The 18,448-nt window shown below is 43.5% G+C and overlaps 1 protein-coding gene across 1 annotated transcript in view; it reads right to left on the reverse strand.

The window, feature by feature from the left end:
- Positions 1–6,267: 6,267 nt before the first annotated feature.
- Positions 6,268–18,448, reverse strand: part of LOC310820147 (inhibitory synaptic factor 1-like) — a gene marked incomplete at its 3' end in the record, with an annotated part of 32,445 nt that continues 20,264 nt past the window's right edge. Inside the window, exon 2 of the mRNA XM_083691678.1 lies at positions 6,268–7,092. Within this exon, the coding sequence (XP_083547804.1) occupies positions 6,268–7,092 (825 nt within the window). The remainder of the gene's footprint in view (positions 7,093–18,448) is intronic.

Raw genomic sequence — 18,448 nt, forward strand, 5'->3', positions numbered from 1 at the left:
TTAGTAGTGATTTTATGGAAGTGAAATAGACTGTGTATTCGGGTCATATGATTCCCCCTCAAACACAGGTTTAACAAAAAGTTAAAGGCACACATTACCAGGCAACAATATTGTTTGGTTCTCAAACATTTTTCATCTTTCATCTCATAGTTCATGTCAAGGTTGTTTCATGGGGATTGTGTGTCCTCCTTCTGCAGTCAAATTGTCTCATGCTGGTATATACAGTATTGCCCAACCGAACATAATATTAGGTGCATGCATATATATGATTTGCATGATTTTGTGCAATTTCATGCAATGTGCAACATAACATCCCCACTATTTGTTCTTACTTGTTTATCCAAGATTGTAGATGCACTTTGGGTGCAATTTGAATCAGTAATCAGTCGATGCTAAGGAACTGCCAACTTGCAACATGGAGCAAAACATACAGGTGCTCTAGGGGTATACCAACATTACCAATCAATTGACGAAGTGCAAGTACTGTGCAGCTGAGAGAGTCGATAGATAGTCGATGCCCAGTAGAAATGAATAGCATCTTACTTTACATCCTTTTTTGGGTATTGCATATATAGCGTACAGTATTCACCTGATTTTGATATGTTTGGCTTTGAAATTGACTGGAAGATACTGAGGTGTATTTGTTTGGTCCTCTGTCTTGTGGTTGTACTGCATCGGCTGGTCAGTCTGACTGAGGTAAGTTCGATGGATTCTAGCCAGTTGAGGCTGGTCCATTGAGGAAGAGGAAGATGTTTCCCCCTAGAATTTTGAGAAAATAAAAACTTCTGCTGCACAAAATGCACTCAAACAGCTCACACACACACACACACACACACACACACACACACACACACACACACACACACACACACACACCAAAAAGCGGCTCAAATAGAAGTAGTGTAACTTTTTATGGTCTCAACAGTGGTCCAAAATGGTTGAACATTGTACTGCAGGTTGGATGAGGATAGAGAAAAGAGGATTGAGAGCTTCTCCTGATTTAAAAAAACAAAAAAACAATGCTCCATTAAGCCCCTTTAATTTGTGTTTTTATTTTTTCATTGTACTGTTTCAATGTACAAATGAGGAGCTTCAGAGGATGGTCCTCAGACCACAAATGGCAACCTGACCTCCTGACAATCCAATAAAAATCATAGGCTAGCTAGTTCACTGACTCACTGTGCGTATAGCTCTTTATGTATGAACATTCTGGAGAGAGACAGAGAGATTTATAGAGAGAGAACCAGTCAGTTAACAATCAAGCTTGCTAGCTCCCTTTAATATCCCCAAGTGATGACCACTCCATTACTGTGTGTGTCAACTCTCTCCTGTCATCACATACATGAGTCAATCTCATACAGTACAATACACAAACCACATTTGACAGTAAAATCCTGTCCTGCCCTGATTGGAAGAGTTGAGCTCTTCTCCAGCACCATCCATTCATGATGAGCCTATTCTGGACACTGCTATTCCCTAGATGAACTGGCCTTTTCCCATTCCCCATAATATTTTATTATACATGAATTTAATGAACTTAGATTAAAATAATTTGTCTTGGACAATGTTTGAAACAAGCTTTGCTGTCCATACTGCGCGTCTCCCATCCTCCTCAATTGTTCAAGTCACCAGCCTCCACTGTTCTAGCGGTGCGTCCCAATAGTCTATTCTTTATTCCTTGCTTCTGTCTCAAAACGCACTGGAGGAGAATATCTAAGGTTCCTCCCCTCAGATATTCCCCTCCAATGCTTTTTGAGAAGGAAGCGAGGAGAGAGGATGTGAGGAATAGAGGATAGAACATTGGGACACCACCTAGGCATGATTGGGTGACATCACCTTCGTCCAACCACGGAGCAGACATTGTACTATAAAAAGTCGCCAGATTTTCACTTTCTTTTGTTTTGTTCTGCATATTAAACAACATTATGAGACAACTGTTTATGTGAAACTGACAGGATTCTCATTAACTTTAATTACTCGCTGCCAATTTATGTGAAAGTGGTGTACTCTCCACCACACACGGCCCCGCCCCCCTGGCCACAGGCCCTGTCCTTCATCACCTGTGAAGGACTAATCTTATCTGTGGCTGCTCCATGGCTGTTCATTAATCACTCCCACAGCCCAATCACATGGTGAGTGATGCTGGATGTGGCCTTGTCCAGCCCCCCCCCCACCCCCCCACCCCCCCCCCCACAGTAACTGTGGAGCTGTAGCCGGTTGGAGCCTGCTGCATTACGGATCCAGTGCCCCATTGTGGCTATAAGCCACATGCCCACACCCTTGTTGCTCTGCTTTTTGTGCTTTATATGCCAGGTGACACTGTACCAGCCTTCCAATGGTCAGAGTCTGCAGGGTATGGACCCTGGGTTCCTTATTGTGCCCTACTGCAGACCTTATCCAAGCAGTAGTGTTTTTCTAAGGTGTGTATCGGAAAATGACCTGCCACATGAGCATCTGTGTGATAGGAAGAGGCCTTTTTCAAGATTCCCTTCAAAAACATACAGAAATGTATGAATTGGACATTGTTAAAAATACTTTGAATTTGACGTCTGTTCGTTGACACATTGCAACAGCTTTATTCTTTTACGACCAACATCGGCGACTCAATTATTGTATTCTCACTGGTGAGCTGGGTAGACGTGCACTGACTGAGTGCCAAATTCAAAGATGTCACAAATTGGAATGGGTGGGCGGCAGAAAAGGGACTAGGTGGAGAGGACCAAGGAGAGAGGGAATAGAAATAGTTTGTTCTGGTAGCAGCAGGAAATAAATGACACAGAGATGAAACAAATCAACCCTCAGTAGCCCCGGCCGTTAGCCAATCCATAGTAATCAGTGTGACTGTATTGAGCTCTCCGCTTCATGGACCCTTACCAATCAGCAAAGAAAACACAGATCCGTCATCCATTTTCTTCAGCTCACTGGAGGAGTCAAGGGACTTTTACAGAGAGTGTGTGTTTGTATCATTGTATGTGTCTTGTCTATAATTCTCTGTTTTCATTTTTTTTTTTAATACATTACTATATTTGTGCAGATTATTTGAAAATGGACAGGTCACTATTTGTCTTGTGAAACATTGAGTACATTTTGCTTACACTAGTATAATGTTGCTAATTTGTGCGCCTGGCCTGTGGTGGTCATTCAGACAGAAACAGTGCCCTCTGGGCAGTGATTAGAGCATTGATCAGCGATGTGAGCTAATGTGTATCTTGCTGCTGACGTCAAATAAAGGACTAAGGATGACTCATTCTGTTTGCCGGAGTAGTAACACCTGTTCTAAACAGGCTACATTAAGCCGTGTACCCTGGAAATCCCCCCCAGATGACTTCCTCTGGGATTCTCAGGGCATGTCATTATTTCATTCGATTGTTGAAATTGAATCATTCCCTAATATACCTCGTCTAGCACAGTGTGTGTTTTGATTACCACGTGCACGCACTCGCATGCTTGCACACACACACATACACACACACACACACACACACACACACACACACACACACCACTGTACTGAACAAACTCACCTGCTTGTCCTGGCAGCAGCTTTGGCAGCAGTGTGCTCAGATTCTTTAACCTTTGGATGCCTCCCCACTTCGTCCTACAGAGGACCAGGGACAATGATACGCACTATTAGAGATGAATAATGGGCCTATTGGCAAGAGGGGCATTGCTAATGTTTTGTCCAAATATCTAGAATTTATTCCCAATGATAATGTATTCTGCACCAGAGCCAAACAGCTATATACTCGCAGGGTTGATCTCATCGTGGAAATGATTTATAAAACACTAGAATTACAAATGTTCCCTCCAAAAATGTAATTTCCAGGGGCTGTATAGGCATCACAATAAAGGCTTAGTTTGTTTTCTCATGATTGATTATTTTCCTGTGTAGTGTTATAGCATTGTTTGTTTATGCTAATGAGACTGATGACCTGTTGGTCCTTCATCTGGAAGCGAAATGGCAGCCAATGCTGCGGGGAGTGATCCATTGATCTCTGTTCAATGCATCTTTCTCACAGAGACCGTTCCCTGGATTAACAGAGCAAGACAAATGAAAAATGTGAGTGAAAACAGGCCATTCCTGCTAGTTATATATGACATTCCTCTCTGTTTTTCCTAAAATAACATTTTGTAACTCTCATTGCGTCACTAGAGAAGCTCATTTCATTTCATATTCTTCATCAGGTTTTCTGTCCCATGTGTCAAGTGGGTTTGAAATGTGTAATCTGACCCAGAAGAACAGAAGTCCCATGAGAGAGGCTGGTGTGTATGCTGTGTCTGTCACTATCCTTTAGCAGGTGTTTACTGGTCCATGTTGGGTGTTGAAAATATAGAGCACCTCTGATTTTCTCAGTCGAATGCCGTTACCAAAAGCTAGGCACGTGTGAGCATTAAACACCTGTGCAGATCTTGTTAGATTTCAAATTATAAATATTATTGGACTGCACTATGCAAAATATAATTTGACCTTTCTTAACAGTTACAGATTTTTTCCACTGATTCATCAAATGCAGGACGTAGTAAAATGAGTTCATGCATGTTTATTTTAATTGGCTTTTGTCAGCGAGTGTATTATTATCAGTGCCAATTTTAAGCAGCATGATATTGTTTCCATTATCTTTAATTATTACGCTGCATTAACAAATCTGTTATGGAAGGCAAACTGAAGTTGAACTTTTGCTGGTTCACCACAGATACGGAATGACCATGGTTTACTCTACCCTTGTGATCACTTTCTCAGAAGTGTTCAAAACGATAATAGATGTGTTCACTATTGGTAGTTACAGATATTGAGATGGTAAAGTATGTGACAGAAAAATAGGGTGTCAGCATTTTAGAAGACTCCATCATACCCGAAGGAGCGAAAGAAGACTCATTATGTGGGTGTGTTCTGAAACTAGAGTCGAGGGACATTTTTCAGTGCCTAGCCTTTTAAAGTAGATGGTTTTCTCTTTGAGTGGGAAGAAAATACTGGACACCCCCCTCCCACCTCTAAAAGATGAGTCAGCATTGGGGTGATTAAAATGGAAATAATCATGTTCCAGAGGGTTGAATAACAAGCTAGGTCAAGATTTTCTTTGCAAGGTTGCCCCCTATCACCCCTCCTTTTCTTAATGCGTTTTCCCCTCTCTGTCTCTGCCACCCACTCTCACTCTCTGGCACACAATTCTTAAATGCCAGTCTTTTGAAGGTTGTGTCTCTCCATTTTTTCCACTCAGAGTAAATACAGAGAGGTCTGACTGAGTTTTTGTTAACGGAGCCCAGGAGCAGATCCTGCATGCTCGGTAGAGAGACCTCTCTCAGCACTCTCCCTCGGCCGTATTGATCAGCACTGTTATTGGCATAATCCCTGTGAATAAAATGCTGCTCTATTGAGTCCAGATCCCTACTGGGATGCAGAATGGAGAGACATAACCTTTTGCATCTTGGCTTTGTGCACTGCTATTCAAGTTCTCACCCCAAACGACCTTGCTCCATCACAGAGAGAGGAACCTATAGAGCTGAAATGTCACAATGTGGACTCCAGCTGCTCGAAAATACCAGTTTTTTCTCCTTACTTTCCCACTACAGTCTCAGTAGCAGACCAAGAGAGAAATTATTTAAATGATTTATAAAATCAAGGGCAGGTCAAACAGTGTTATTCTGGCCCCTCACTCAGTTTTGATGACATCAAAGAGAGGAAAAGACTTGACTTGTGCATCGAGATATACTCCCCGCTGTTACCAGAGATCCCCTTGACATTTGAAATAATTGGAACATGAAAAAGACAATGTTTATACAGATTCAGTGTACAGAATGTGCAGCGTTTTTTTTTTTTTAACCACATCTTAAGAACAAGCATGATATTTTCTTGTGATTTATACTGGTGTACGAGGGGGAAATAACCTCTTCACACTTACTTTCCAATTTCAGAACACTTTAAACTTCCTACAAAAAGATTGCTTTAGTAATCTCAATCGGTGTTGCAAATGATTATAAATAGGGAATCCATTCGGTACATCTCTTAACATGAGCAGGCACAAGCCTTTTGGTCCTCCATTATCCTTTTTTTCTGTTACTGCCATAAGGAACTGCCATTTATCATTTCATCTTTGTCTCCCTGAGCCTCAGAATGACTTTAGGTAGTCGAGTGATTTCCCATATATCATTTATTTATTTAGTAATTAATTAATTGTATTTATTTGTGTATTAATCTATGTTCTATGTATTTAATATTAAATAGTACACAGTCCTTTTTTAGGAGTTCTGTTGTAAAGTTACGTTTTCTCAGTGGTCCTTTGTTTTCTGTTTGGCTGGAATATAGGGCAGTACAGTTTGGGTACTCTTGTCTGAGACAGTCTGTGTGCTGCTGTTCCGTAGCAGTTTTTTCCGGCAACCAGGGTTTAGGAGACCTTTCCTGGGCAGCGTATGAGTGCCTGCTGTCACCTTCACTGGTGAGGGGACATGGGAAGGGTCCAGACAGTTATGGAGGAGGGAGTGCTCAGAGGAGCAGAGCGGGGGTATGGGTGAGCTGGCTAGGAGACTGGGCTCACTGTCAGTGTCTGGTGTAGCACAGCCACCCTTCTCCTCCTCCCCCTCCCCTGCCTCCTCATCCTCGTCATCGTCGCAGCACAGCGCGTGGTACAGGATCTTGTCACTGAAGCGGACTCTCTCTCTGGTGCCGGATGTGCGGGAGGTCTTGTGGCTGTGCGTGGAGCTGCTGGCCTCTTCGCTGGACGAGTCCGGGGTGATGATGCGAGGCCCATTGGGGATGGGCAGCCCCCCATTCATCTGGGAGTAGGCCGAGGCGGTGGTGGGGGGTGGGGTCGGGGTTTGCGTTTGGGTGGGGATGGTCCCGCGCCCCAACTCCGGCCCCAAGTCCCCATCACTGGGCCGCTCGGCCGGTTTTCGAGCAGAGGCGGCAGACGCCTCCAGGTAGCTGCAGAACTCCCAGCTGTCTGAGAGCACATCTGTGTTGAGGAAGTCCAGCCTGAAGGCTTCTCCCAGCCCTCGCTCGCTGCTGGAGGTGCTGCTCGCCGTGGCCACCGTCCAGTCATCCGGCTCCAGGTCAAAGTCAAAGTCTGACGTCAACTTATCGATCTGACCCACCACCTGAGGAAGGAAGGGGCAGAGCAGAGAATAACTGATTAGAGGATATTGCAACATGGTATATGATTTCAGCCTGGATATAGAAACATGTCATTAGAGACTACTGTACAGTATGCATCAGTAATTTTGTCCAACATGAAGAAAATGTCTTGAAACAAAAGGGTCTATTTGAAGGTATGGTAAAGAACCATGACTTTGTAAAAGCAGGGTGGTTGATGAACCTGGCCTTGCAAAATCAACCCCAATACTCCTTATCAGCAGCCTGACTGTGTGAGTGTGTAAGGGTCTCATGAATAGAAAGCACTTAAGCCCAAAACACCATTGATTTTGTTGATTTGCTGATGGCACATAAAATTCAAGCCTCCAACACTTGACATTTGAGCACCTTTAATCAACACGCGGCGCTCTCATAAGCAATCTATTGTGAAATGAAAACGCTTAGCGTTCATGTAGTTTGTAAGTGATACATTTCCCCAAACCGTTCTACAATTAAGCCCCGTGTTTTGAATTTAAAAATGTTTTCTCAGAACATGTGCATGTGGAATTGGGACATAATTGTTGTTGAATGGCTGAAAGTGTTAGCTCTATCTGGAGACTTGGTGGTACATGATCCATTTTTTCAGCTATTTGCATTTTTTCAGAGGCTCATTGTTGACATCAAATGAGTTGTATCAGAAGAAAATCATCCACTGCCAGCATGAGGGATTAAAATCCTAATTCATTCTTCAGCACGATGACTTTAAAGGAGCAATTAGGAGTCCCAAAGACCTGACTACACAAACAGTGATTACAAAGGACTATCATTCAGCTGATGTACTGATTGCTCAGGTGACTTCTAGTGCAAACATGGGCATTTAGCATCACAGAGACTGGATGGGCTTAGGCTAACAAATATATATGTGAAGTAAAAAAGCTTTGGATGGATGGATGAAATTATTATGAATATTATTTGTACAAAATTGTCAGATATTACACCCCAGTGTTGTGTTCTAAATATAGAGCATACACCCCAGTGTTCTAAACAAAGACCATACCGTGATCGTGAATTCAACCATCTGCATTTGAAACTGTCTTGGAACAGCAATCCTCATTTCTGTCATTCTGTTCAGCTTCGCATGGGCAGTATGCAGGCTATTTGTACAGCGTACAGTTTGTGCATGCATGTCCACATGTCTAGTATGGCATTGATTTTGTAGAATGGCCCTCTGTGTGGGTATGCCAGTCTCCAGTTCTCACATGGCATGCCATGCCACACGAGTACCTTGGCTATACTGTTCACTATTGGCAGAAAGGGGGGGGGGGGGGGTTCTGAATCGCTAGACCTGTCTGTCGGATGATTTGCAGACTTTAAACTCATAGAGGTGCTAATGCGAGATGATTCTCAGGCCCAGAGGGAATGGAATGGCTTTGTTTAGTTGATTACTCATCCTGAAAAAGAGGGATTTAATTTAATCAATGTGTTTAGAAAAGTCTGGTCTGTCAAAGGAATTTCACAAGCCTCCCTCACCACTGACGCTGACATCACTTAACCATTTTTATTAGGCATCAGTTAATAAAGCATCCAATAACGGAGAGCCATATCATTTCCCAGTAATAGTATCTTTAAAACAAATCCCCTGGAAAATACAAAAGGATTGGAGTACAAATGGCAAACATTGACTGCTAAAGCCTCTTTGCATGATATATCTGCTAAGACAAGGTACTCGGAATTGCACAGATTATGTTTATAGTCATTAAACATCATTTGGATTTTCATCTATCTCTGCAGTGCATGGTGACCCATCTTATTTTCCCCACATTCCCCAGGGTTAGCAGTGAGCTCTCCTCTCTTGGTTACAGTGGTCCCAGCCCTCCAGTAGAGAGGGTAATTCAGCTTGATAACAGTCAGAGTTTGAAGGGTCTGCTAAATCTTTCTAGGTCACAGATGGGCTCAATGCAGCAACAATGAGCAGTAATCTCTGCCTTTTCTTCCAGGAAGAGAATGTGTGATGAGTGAGCTATGGAGTGAATTATTGGGTAAACAGATTGCCTAAGCGTAAAGGATGAATGAACACATCAGGAACAAGTCATTAGTGAGGGACACACTGCGTTTGAAATGGAAAGTGCACAATGAGGACCCGCAACAGTAATTACAAGCTTTGGAGTAAAATCACATCCTTTTGTTGGGTTCCATAGCTCGTGATGTCACATGATGATTGCAGCTGGATCACGACATGAAATCTACCGAAATGTTGTTTTCCTTAACACCTGACATGATGACATGATATGCATAAATGCACTGCGAAGGGTTATTTTTGTGTTATTTTGAGCCATTATGAATGCTATTTATATTCCAAAGGGTGGGATGTGGATAACAGGTACCCTTGTGACTGAAATGTGTACTGTAAGAGTGGCAGATTGTGTTTTTTATGCTACACAATCTCTCTCACATTAAATTCCTTATAGCCATAGATTAATCTCCATAAGATGAGGTCAAAGTTGGAAACCATGCCATTAATGGCTTAAGTCGTGGGCTGTAGTTCAATCATTGTCTCCTATTCCACATTAACAACCTGTGAGAAATTGCTTAACATAAAACAATAAATAATTAAAAAAGACAACGATTGAATACAAGAATGGCAGGGTTACTGGTTTGAGTCCACCCCTTCTCCCTCACTACAGTGCTGTTTATAATATCTTATAAATACAACAACATATACTGTATTTTGTGTTCAAACAGGCAGCTGAGCTACAATGAGGCTGTGTTGCTAAGGTGTCATTACTGTACCAGCAACAATAAAATGATTACAGGTCTGATAGTATTGCATTTTCTTCTCTATCTTTCTTTTTTATCTTGAGATGCATCCACTATCAATTTGTCCATTGTCTGTGAAGACACGATGGTAGTCAGCTGCTGTGACTCCAACAATCCAGCTCAGGTCACAACGCATCCGAATTGTACCAAGCAATCAAGACTGACTGTACGTACACACCGGTCGCGATATTGCTTGCGCCTCCACTTGGGGTTGTTCCTTCTGGGAGACACAATGTAGGTGTTAACCAATCTAGCTAGCTAGCGTGATGTTCTCTCTGCTGATTGGTATGTCGCTGAAGTGCCCCCCGAATATTATCATAAAATAGAGCTGCTTCCTGTTCTGATTATGTTGCCCAACTGTCAAATTGCCCAGGTCACTGGACGTCACCGACATACTGAGAAAATGACTGATCTCCGGCCGCTTTGTTGCTAGCGACTAATTCTGGTGTGAATGAACAACGAGCCTAGTCATTTTGGAGTGCTCAAAGGCGCGCTTTTCTGAGAGAGGAGCTGTGAATGTCAGCCGAGGTTTACCACTCCAACTCCATCTACGATGATTAGGCAGGGTAATTGAGGGTCAGAGTGAAGGAGGGCACTTGGAACATAGTCCGTGACAGTGCAGTTACAGTGAAGGGAAACCAGAAGGAAAGGCAATGTAACCTGGAGCGATGGTTGATACTCTGGAAAAGCCTTCTAGCAGAGTGTCTGACACAGTAGAGCAGCAACGATATCTGAATTAAACTCTGTAGTGTACTCTACTTAACCTACACTGTGTTCCAACATCCCTTTCCATGTGAAATAATCATCTGCTTATCTGTGGTGAAGCTATTTCATTTTTACCTTAATGTAATGTAAGCATTTGTTCCTCTGTCATGCTAATTCACACAGCATGTTTAATTTGCTGTAGACACTTGACATGTTGTTGAGGTCAGAATCTGCAAATGTGAAAATTAGTGTTTGAATTGCCTGGTGACAAGGAGGTAGATATTTACCACGTGCCCTTATCTCTCCGCTGATGTTGAAACAGATGTTTGAAGAGGGAAGTTTGCTTTGGTATGCAATGATGCTCTTGTGAAATAAACATTCTCGTTAGCTGTCAAGGGAACTAAGGAAAATCCCCATTGCTTGCAAGTCTTAAAGCATTAATTTAATATATACATATAGATAGGCTATAATGTGTACTGTATGTTAGTTTCAGAATGACAATTTCTAGAACATTCACTCCTGATAATTTTGGATTGGGACTGCGCTGGTCACACTGTTGCAGTATCCTAATTGATTAAAGTTCATAGTCTGGTATAATGAATGATGGCTAAATAGTGGGAGGATGTCATATGCTGACATCCTTCCACTAATCTCTTTATCATAACTGCTACTTTAGCCGCAAATGCTTCGATAAATATCTTGACAACTGTACTGTATGCTACAACTTGTATTGCCTGCTATATCATTTGTGTAACATAAATCTACTTCGTTATACAGTCCAAAACAAATGGAAAGTGATTCATTTTTAAGCATTAGAAATGCAATGGCTTCTCGAGAACTTCATGATACACGAACAGTAACAGTGAATCGTCTGTGGTGCAGATTCTGATTTGATACTTTTACACAATGTTCATGTGCCCCTCTCCATCTGTTCCTGTGGCACTCATCCTTTTTTTCTAATTGTGATTTTCAAAGTTTACAGAGAGAAGTTTGCAGCGCTCGCTAGTTAATTACGGAACGTCAAGCGCCTGGCATTGATTTGAATTTCCAGAGGAAATGTGAAATGTGTTCAGCAGAGCCATAAAAACACATCTCAATGTCGTTTAATTCTCAACATGTCACAATGGATTCCCACCAGCCTGCCCCTGTGCAACACTTCCAGTGCCGGGGAGCGGTTCAAGTTCAAAGTTTTATTTGTCGTATGCACAGAATTCATGCCAGTTTGGAAGCCTCAGCAATTACCAAGATGGCCGTGCATGCTGGCTCTGAAGTGAAACGTTTGCAAATATTGTTTTAATGTGTTTAGCTCCTGCAGTTTCACAGATCTTCTTCACTCTGTGCCCCCATGCCTCTTTCCACTCAATTTAGCTCCCCTCAACACAGGCATCGCAGAGCATCCCAGAGACTCACATCTCAGAGAGATACTGTTTATCACATCCCATTGAAACTAATTCATCATCCCAGTGGCATTCTGAAAGGACAATTTTACCAAATTCTCTTAGAAAATTGCTTTTTTGTCCAGAGAAAATTGAGGGTCCTGTCATTGCGTGCCTGTGATACACAACCAGCTCTGTATATGATTAGAAAAAACTAAAGGCCTCTTAAAAAAACAAAGTATTCCCTTTATTCTGGTTCATGTTTTCTCTCAATGGAATAGTGTAATTGACCCTGAAGATAGTGATTTAGGCAGGCAGGCAGTCTTAACGGACGTGTCAGGAGGACTTGATTTAGGTCAGGGCCAACCTGATTGGTGAGACGTGTCGCCATGGCGTTGGTGCTGGGATGAACGAGCCACTTTGAAGTGCTCCCTGGAAGCGTTTGCTGTAATTATCCTGTCATGAGAGGGACTATAAGCTGGAGAGTTCATTAGGCACACGCGCCTCCTGCCTTTTTCATCTTTCCCTCAAAAACACTCATCTTTATGGAGGCCTTAAAGTGCTGTGCATATTCACAAACAACTCAGCGCTGAGAGCACAGTACCAGTGCTCCTCAACAAGCCTGTAATCAAAAGAAGCATCACAAGTTCACTGCATAATGGGCATCCATACGTCCCCAGTAGGGTGGGCCTCTGCTGTCCTGGAGGGCTGCTACAGTACATCACACACTTCTTCCAGTCTCCTGCCCTCAATTGCCTAATTCAGGTCATTATGTTGGGAAGGTGCCCCCTACCTGCCGTTTGGTGAATAACCAACTTAATGAGGAGTTTCCTTTTGAAAACACAGTAGGGTTGGAACTCTGGACCAGAAATGTAGTGTATTGGGTGTGTTCTGAAATACCCAGTGGGGAAACAGCTAGCGTTCAGCTCCACAGAGTAGGAGGGTGCGGCCCACCACAGAGGCACTGCAGTGTACACTAGCCATTTATTGAGGTTCTCCTTCATTGGTTCTATCTGTGTCGGGAGGCCCGGTGCTCATAATGACCTGAAATAGATGGAAGGCGCTACGCTACGGGGCTCCTCACTCTGTCTGCTTCCCAGAGATAGCAGCCAGGATTAGGCCACAGTCGGCCCGTGTGTGGGGCAGGTCACGCTGGGCCGCATGCTAGGAAATGAGTGTGCTGTGAGCGCGACCAGGCCACACTGACCCTGTTTAATGACTTTGCTCGCTGCAGAGGAGTTTTTCGACAGCGTCACAGGCTTGCCTTTTTTTTTTCTTTTTTTTTTGTAGGTGTTAAATAGCCTGCATGTGATTGTTTGGGGTTTTATTGTGGTGGGAAAGGGAGGAGGGGGGGCGGGGGGGGATATATACAGGGTGAGGTGGTGGTGGTGGTGGTGGTGGTGAAGCAGGGGAATCTCTCTGGCTAGGGAGAAGTGCGGCACACCACAGGAAGGAGCTCAGTCCAATCCAGCGGTAAATCTCCCCACAACCCCCCACCCACCCACCCTTGCTGCCTGCCTGCCTGGCTGCCAAAGTGCCAGTCTGACTAAAAGCCCAACCCAGTGAGCAGAGAATTCATCCAATCTATCCCATCTCCAAACCAGCTCAGTTTAATGGAGCTTTGAACGTGTGTGTGTGTGTGTGTGAGAGAGAGTGCGAGAGTGTGTGTGAGTGAGGGAGGGGGAAGGGTGTTACAATGAATGAGGAAGTCTGTATGTGCTGATTTTAAAAGAATGCCTACAATAATGTACAGTCGCATAAAATGAAGAACTGATTTTACATTATTTGTGTTACAAAATGACACATGCAGCATACAATAATGGCTTACATGTGCTTCTCCGGGAGTAAGACAGGGGAGCATACAATAAGACAAAAGACTTGATACAACCTTATTTACTTCTGATTATGAGCGTATAGTATTACATATTTAATGTTAAACATCACCATTACGCACATCTGATGCATAGGGGAGGCTGGTGGAGGTAGAAATCGGAGGACGGACTCATAGTAATGCACGGAATGGAATGAGGAACTTTATCATTCCTCATTCCATTCCATGCGTTACTATAGAATGAGCCCGTCCTCCGCTTTCTGCCTCCACCAGCCTCCACTGTGCATACTGTGTGAACATTGAGCTCTGTGGCCCTATTCTACTCCATAGTCTTGAGCTCTGAGTGTCGTCTCATAGTTTCTCATTGTTCCGGGGGCATACGGGAGGTTGGCGAGCTGTGCCCAGGAGAAGAGCAGTGTGCATTCTCCTCTTAATACAGGCCATACGATCGATATGCTGCTGGCATTTCTAGGTTTCCTTGGCCCCTGTACTGCTTATCTTAATGGGAGTGCGCTCCCATTTTATTTTATTGTGTGAACCTCATATATCATTGCCCAACAAATGTAGCCTGCTCTACCCTACCAAAGTGATAATATTGAAGCCCAGAGAAAAACAATTTCTGCAATTTATTTTTGGTTTTCACTCTACTGCGTTTTTACGTGGCGAGGGAAATGGCTGTGGCGAATTCATTTCCATTCCGTCTTGTTTGTCTTTGTTTGTTTGTTTTCTCCAGTAAAGGTCTCTCTAGTCATTATCACCCTCATATTTACAGGAACATCCTACAATCAATGAAATATCGCTCGTCAGATGAGCGTGACTTATGATTTCCATATTTATCAGAAGATTTTCCTTCTTGGTAGTTGCTTTACAATGTTGTTTAACAATGCCTCTATCAGCTAATTTTCTTGGTCTATCATTTCAGATAGTTCCCTACCATTTGATAGACCATGGCACATTTGTAAATCGGTAGATAATTCAAGGTTGTTTTTGGGATGGGGGTGCATTGAAGTCATTATTGCTATAGGTTTTCTGATTTCATATGCTGTCGTAAGACTGTTTAAATCTACTGCTGTCCACATGGGTGACATTCAGTAGAGGCTGGTGGAGGTAGAAATCGGAGGACAGGCTCATTGTAATGCATGGAATGAGGAATGGTATCAAACACAAGTCTTTGATACCATTTCTCATTCCATTCCATGCATTCCAATGAGCCCGTCCTCTGATTTCTGTCTCCACCAGCCTCCTCTGGTACCATTCTACATGCTGCAATATGTTCATTATAGCTGAGCAGAGAACAAACGCCACCACAAGGTCATGACAAACCAGACAGCAGGGCATGATGGGAACCGTGGCAGGGAGGAAATCAGAAATGTGATAGAAGGCACACTCCTCCTCCTCCTCCTCCTCACCACGGTGAAGTAGGACAGGGATATTGGCATGATTTGCTCTTACTTCCTTCCATCTCTCCGAACAATTTGTCATTGCTTCCAGGTTTCCGCCATTTCTATCTGTGACAATCTGCGGGGCCGTCGCCTCAAAAGAGTGACAAAACCTGTCACAACGCGTCTCCCTCACTCTCTCTACTGCACGCAGCAGGAGGTCTTTGAAGCCCAGACACCTTTATCAGACATGGCAGCTCCTAAAGCTCCCCACCTATAATGCCGGGGAAGTTTGAGGAGAGAAAGCACAGAGACTTTAACCAGAGGGCTGTTTGCAAACAAAATCACTGGGAGATATCCTGCCATTCCCTGCAAGGCACCATCTGGCTGCCACATACCTGCCACTGTCACTGCACAATCACTATAACTTCACTTTATATAAAGCCTCTCCTACACACACACACACACACACACATACACACACACACACACACACACACATACACACAAATGAAAATGAAGGTTGCAAATGAAGCGTTAACCACATAGGTGCGATCTCATTCAAACAATAAATCATCAGGACTACCAATGTCAACATGTCAGCCCAGACACACACACACACACACACACATATATACGCACACACACACGCGCACACACACACACACACACACACTGCCTAGCTTAATTGCAACAAACGTCTGACTGTCTGTCATTATCAGCTACAGAACTGAACCGTCCTCAGACAGTTCCCCTGCCTGACCTTGGCGAGGTGAATAGGCCTGCGAGCACATAAACCTGTCTTAAAGACCTCTCTGGTAATTTCGGAATGTTCTCTCATCGAAGAAGGTAGACCAGAGGCGGAGGTAGACAAATGAGCATTGAGATAGATTGACGCCCCTGAGCGTCAGAGCGACTTGGGGAGCTCCATCTAGAATCTAGGCATAATCAAACGGCTTGGCACTGCAGGTGTCTCGCTGGGGTACATTCATGTAAGCTATCAGTGGGGTGTCAGAAATGTCAATACAATCAATGTCTCATCTCCAGGGAGTGTATCTAGGTTATTAGGGGTTATGTTTATGTTCTAGAACAAGTGATACTTTTGCCATGAAGGAAATGACACCGGGGGGCCCCTGTTTTGATGATGCAACCGGAGCGACTTGGTGTCGCATCTCCCAACGCTTAAAGCTAGATTTATTTCTGTATACGCCAACCACAGAGGGAGGTGAAATTATGTGGGTTTGAAATTAAACAGGGTGGATAGAGGATGCCAACAAATTTAGTCAAGCATCTATAGCATTTTATAATTTGTTTTGAAACAAGTGCCACAATGAGTATTCCAAGTGTTCTCTCTGGCTCGAAGTCAGCGTTACTTTAATTGCACAGCCAAACTAACCTTTAACCTTTCTGGATTTAGAAAATGTAAATGCGAGTACAACCGCTATATTATTTTTAGCAATCAAAATATACTTTTTGTTTCAAGTTTGTTACACTAGCATCTGTTATACTTGTCCATATCCTCTGTGGCTCTGTAACGTAGGTTCTCCTCTCAGAATGAGAGCAAACATTTATTTTGACAATGTTTCCAATGTAAAACACTCCCTTCCAATGTGAAATTAGTGAGACAAATACCCAGATGTGTTGGCACAGTTCTCTACAGTGAAGCCTGTATAGCTCCCCTCCCCTTTGGATGCATTTCATTGGAGTCCTCTCTCTTTGTGGGAGCCATTAGTCAATGTGTATGGATCTAGTCATACTCCTTTAATTACATATTGAAATATGTGGGAGCTGTGACCTGATACATATTGATTTCTTGCGGACTTCAAATCTTTTGAGGATATATATTAGGTACACGTTCATTGCAAGAGGAAAAACAACTTAATTACATAACTCCCCTTTAGTATTTTTCTTCCAACAATTATCCAGATTTTGTGTGTGTGTGTGTGCACGCATATGTGTCTCTCTCTTGGTAATTACAGGTTGTAGGAGTTGGCAGGGAGGCACAGTAGAAGAGTGGGCGAAGGGGGAGGGTCTGTGGTTGGGGGTTGAGTGTGTGGGAAGGCCACCAGCAGGCTGGCTTCCTCTACACTGCACATCCATGAGTGGTCTGACAGAGTGGACCAGGCATCACTAAATCCTCACTGAATCTTGGATGAGTATTAAAGAAGCCACTAAGCCACAACACACAGGTCCTACCCTAAAACAACCGCTTGCCCCAATTCCCTATCCGAAACGGGATAGATATGCAAGACGGCTTCGCTTCCACCGAGTCTATCAGTGAGCTTCTACCATCTTGTTTATACCTATCCAATCCTTTTCATTTAGATCTACTCAAGTGTCTAGGGTGAAGAGGCTCGGGGTTGTTTCCGGACAGGGAGATAGACACACTGTCTCACACCAGGCCAATGTACCCAACCCCCAGGTTCGACCTAAGCCTGCAATAGTACAGTGTATGGTCTCTCGCCTCATTACAGATAAGGACAAAAAACATTGTATGGAGTCAGTTCGGCTTTAGTCCTCATGTGTTCTGTAGCAATATTACGAGTGGGCAATTAACAGAAGGACAGATAAGCAACGTACCGTACAGTAGGGGGAAAAAGACAGGAGAAGCAATTTTCTATCTCTCTCTCTGTCTCTCTCTCTCCCTCCATCTCCGCCTTTTTCTTTATTAATTGCTAGTACATAAACAGTGGGGGCTATTGTGCCTGTGCTGTTGACACAAATTGGAAGGAATGACGAATGGAGATGTACTGTATTGTTCCATGTAAGGGTATTCATCTTTCAATAAAGTCAGCGTGGGCAAGGGAAAAAGTGTGAAGTCAGGCCCAGCATCTAATTAGCAGGTAGAAAAAGAACTAACATGAAGGCTTCATCACACCATCTGCGTGGACGTTTTTTTTTGCGAAGGCGCTCTTGGGATGAGCCGTCCACACTTTTCCTGACAAAGTTATCTTTATCTCACGTTCCCCATGACCCAGAGCCATCAGACTGCCAGCGAGACGCCTCTCCAAACCTACAGCACAGTTACTATAAAGCTGGCTAGCTCCCTCGCTAGCTCCAGTCGCATGATGCAACGCCTGCCTTTCTCTCAGCACACACTGATGCAAGGCGCCTCTCACTTCTTTCACACACACACACACACAATTCTGCAGACTTTTCCTAGAAATATTCAAAAAGGGGGCTACATGAATAATCCATGGATTCCATGTTACGTGCTTTATGTAAACGCGGAGCAGAGCAGAACCAGGGAGCGCTAGCTGGTCCATCGCCCGGA

Source organism: Argentina silus (assembly GCF_951799395.1).
Source record: "Argentina silus genome assembly, chromosome: 19".
NCBI classification, from domain to species: Eukaryota; Metazoa; Chordata; class Actinopteri; order Argentiniformes; family Argentinidae; genus Argentina; species Argentina silus.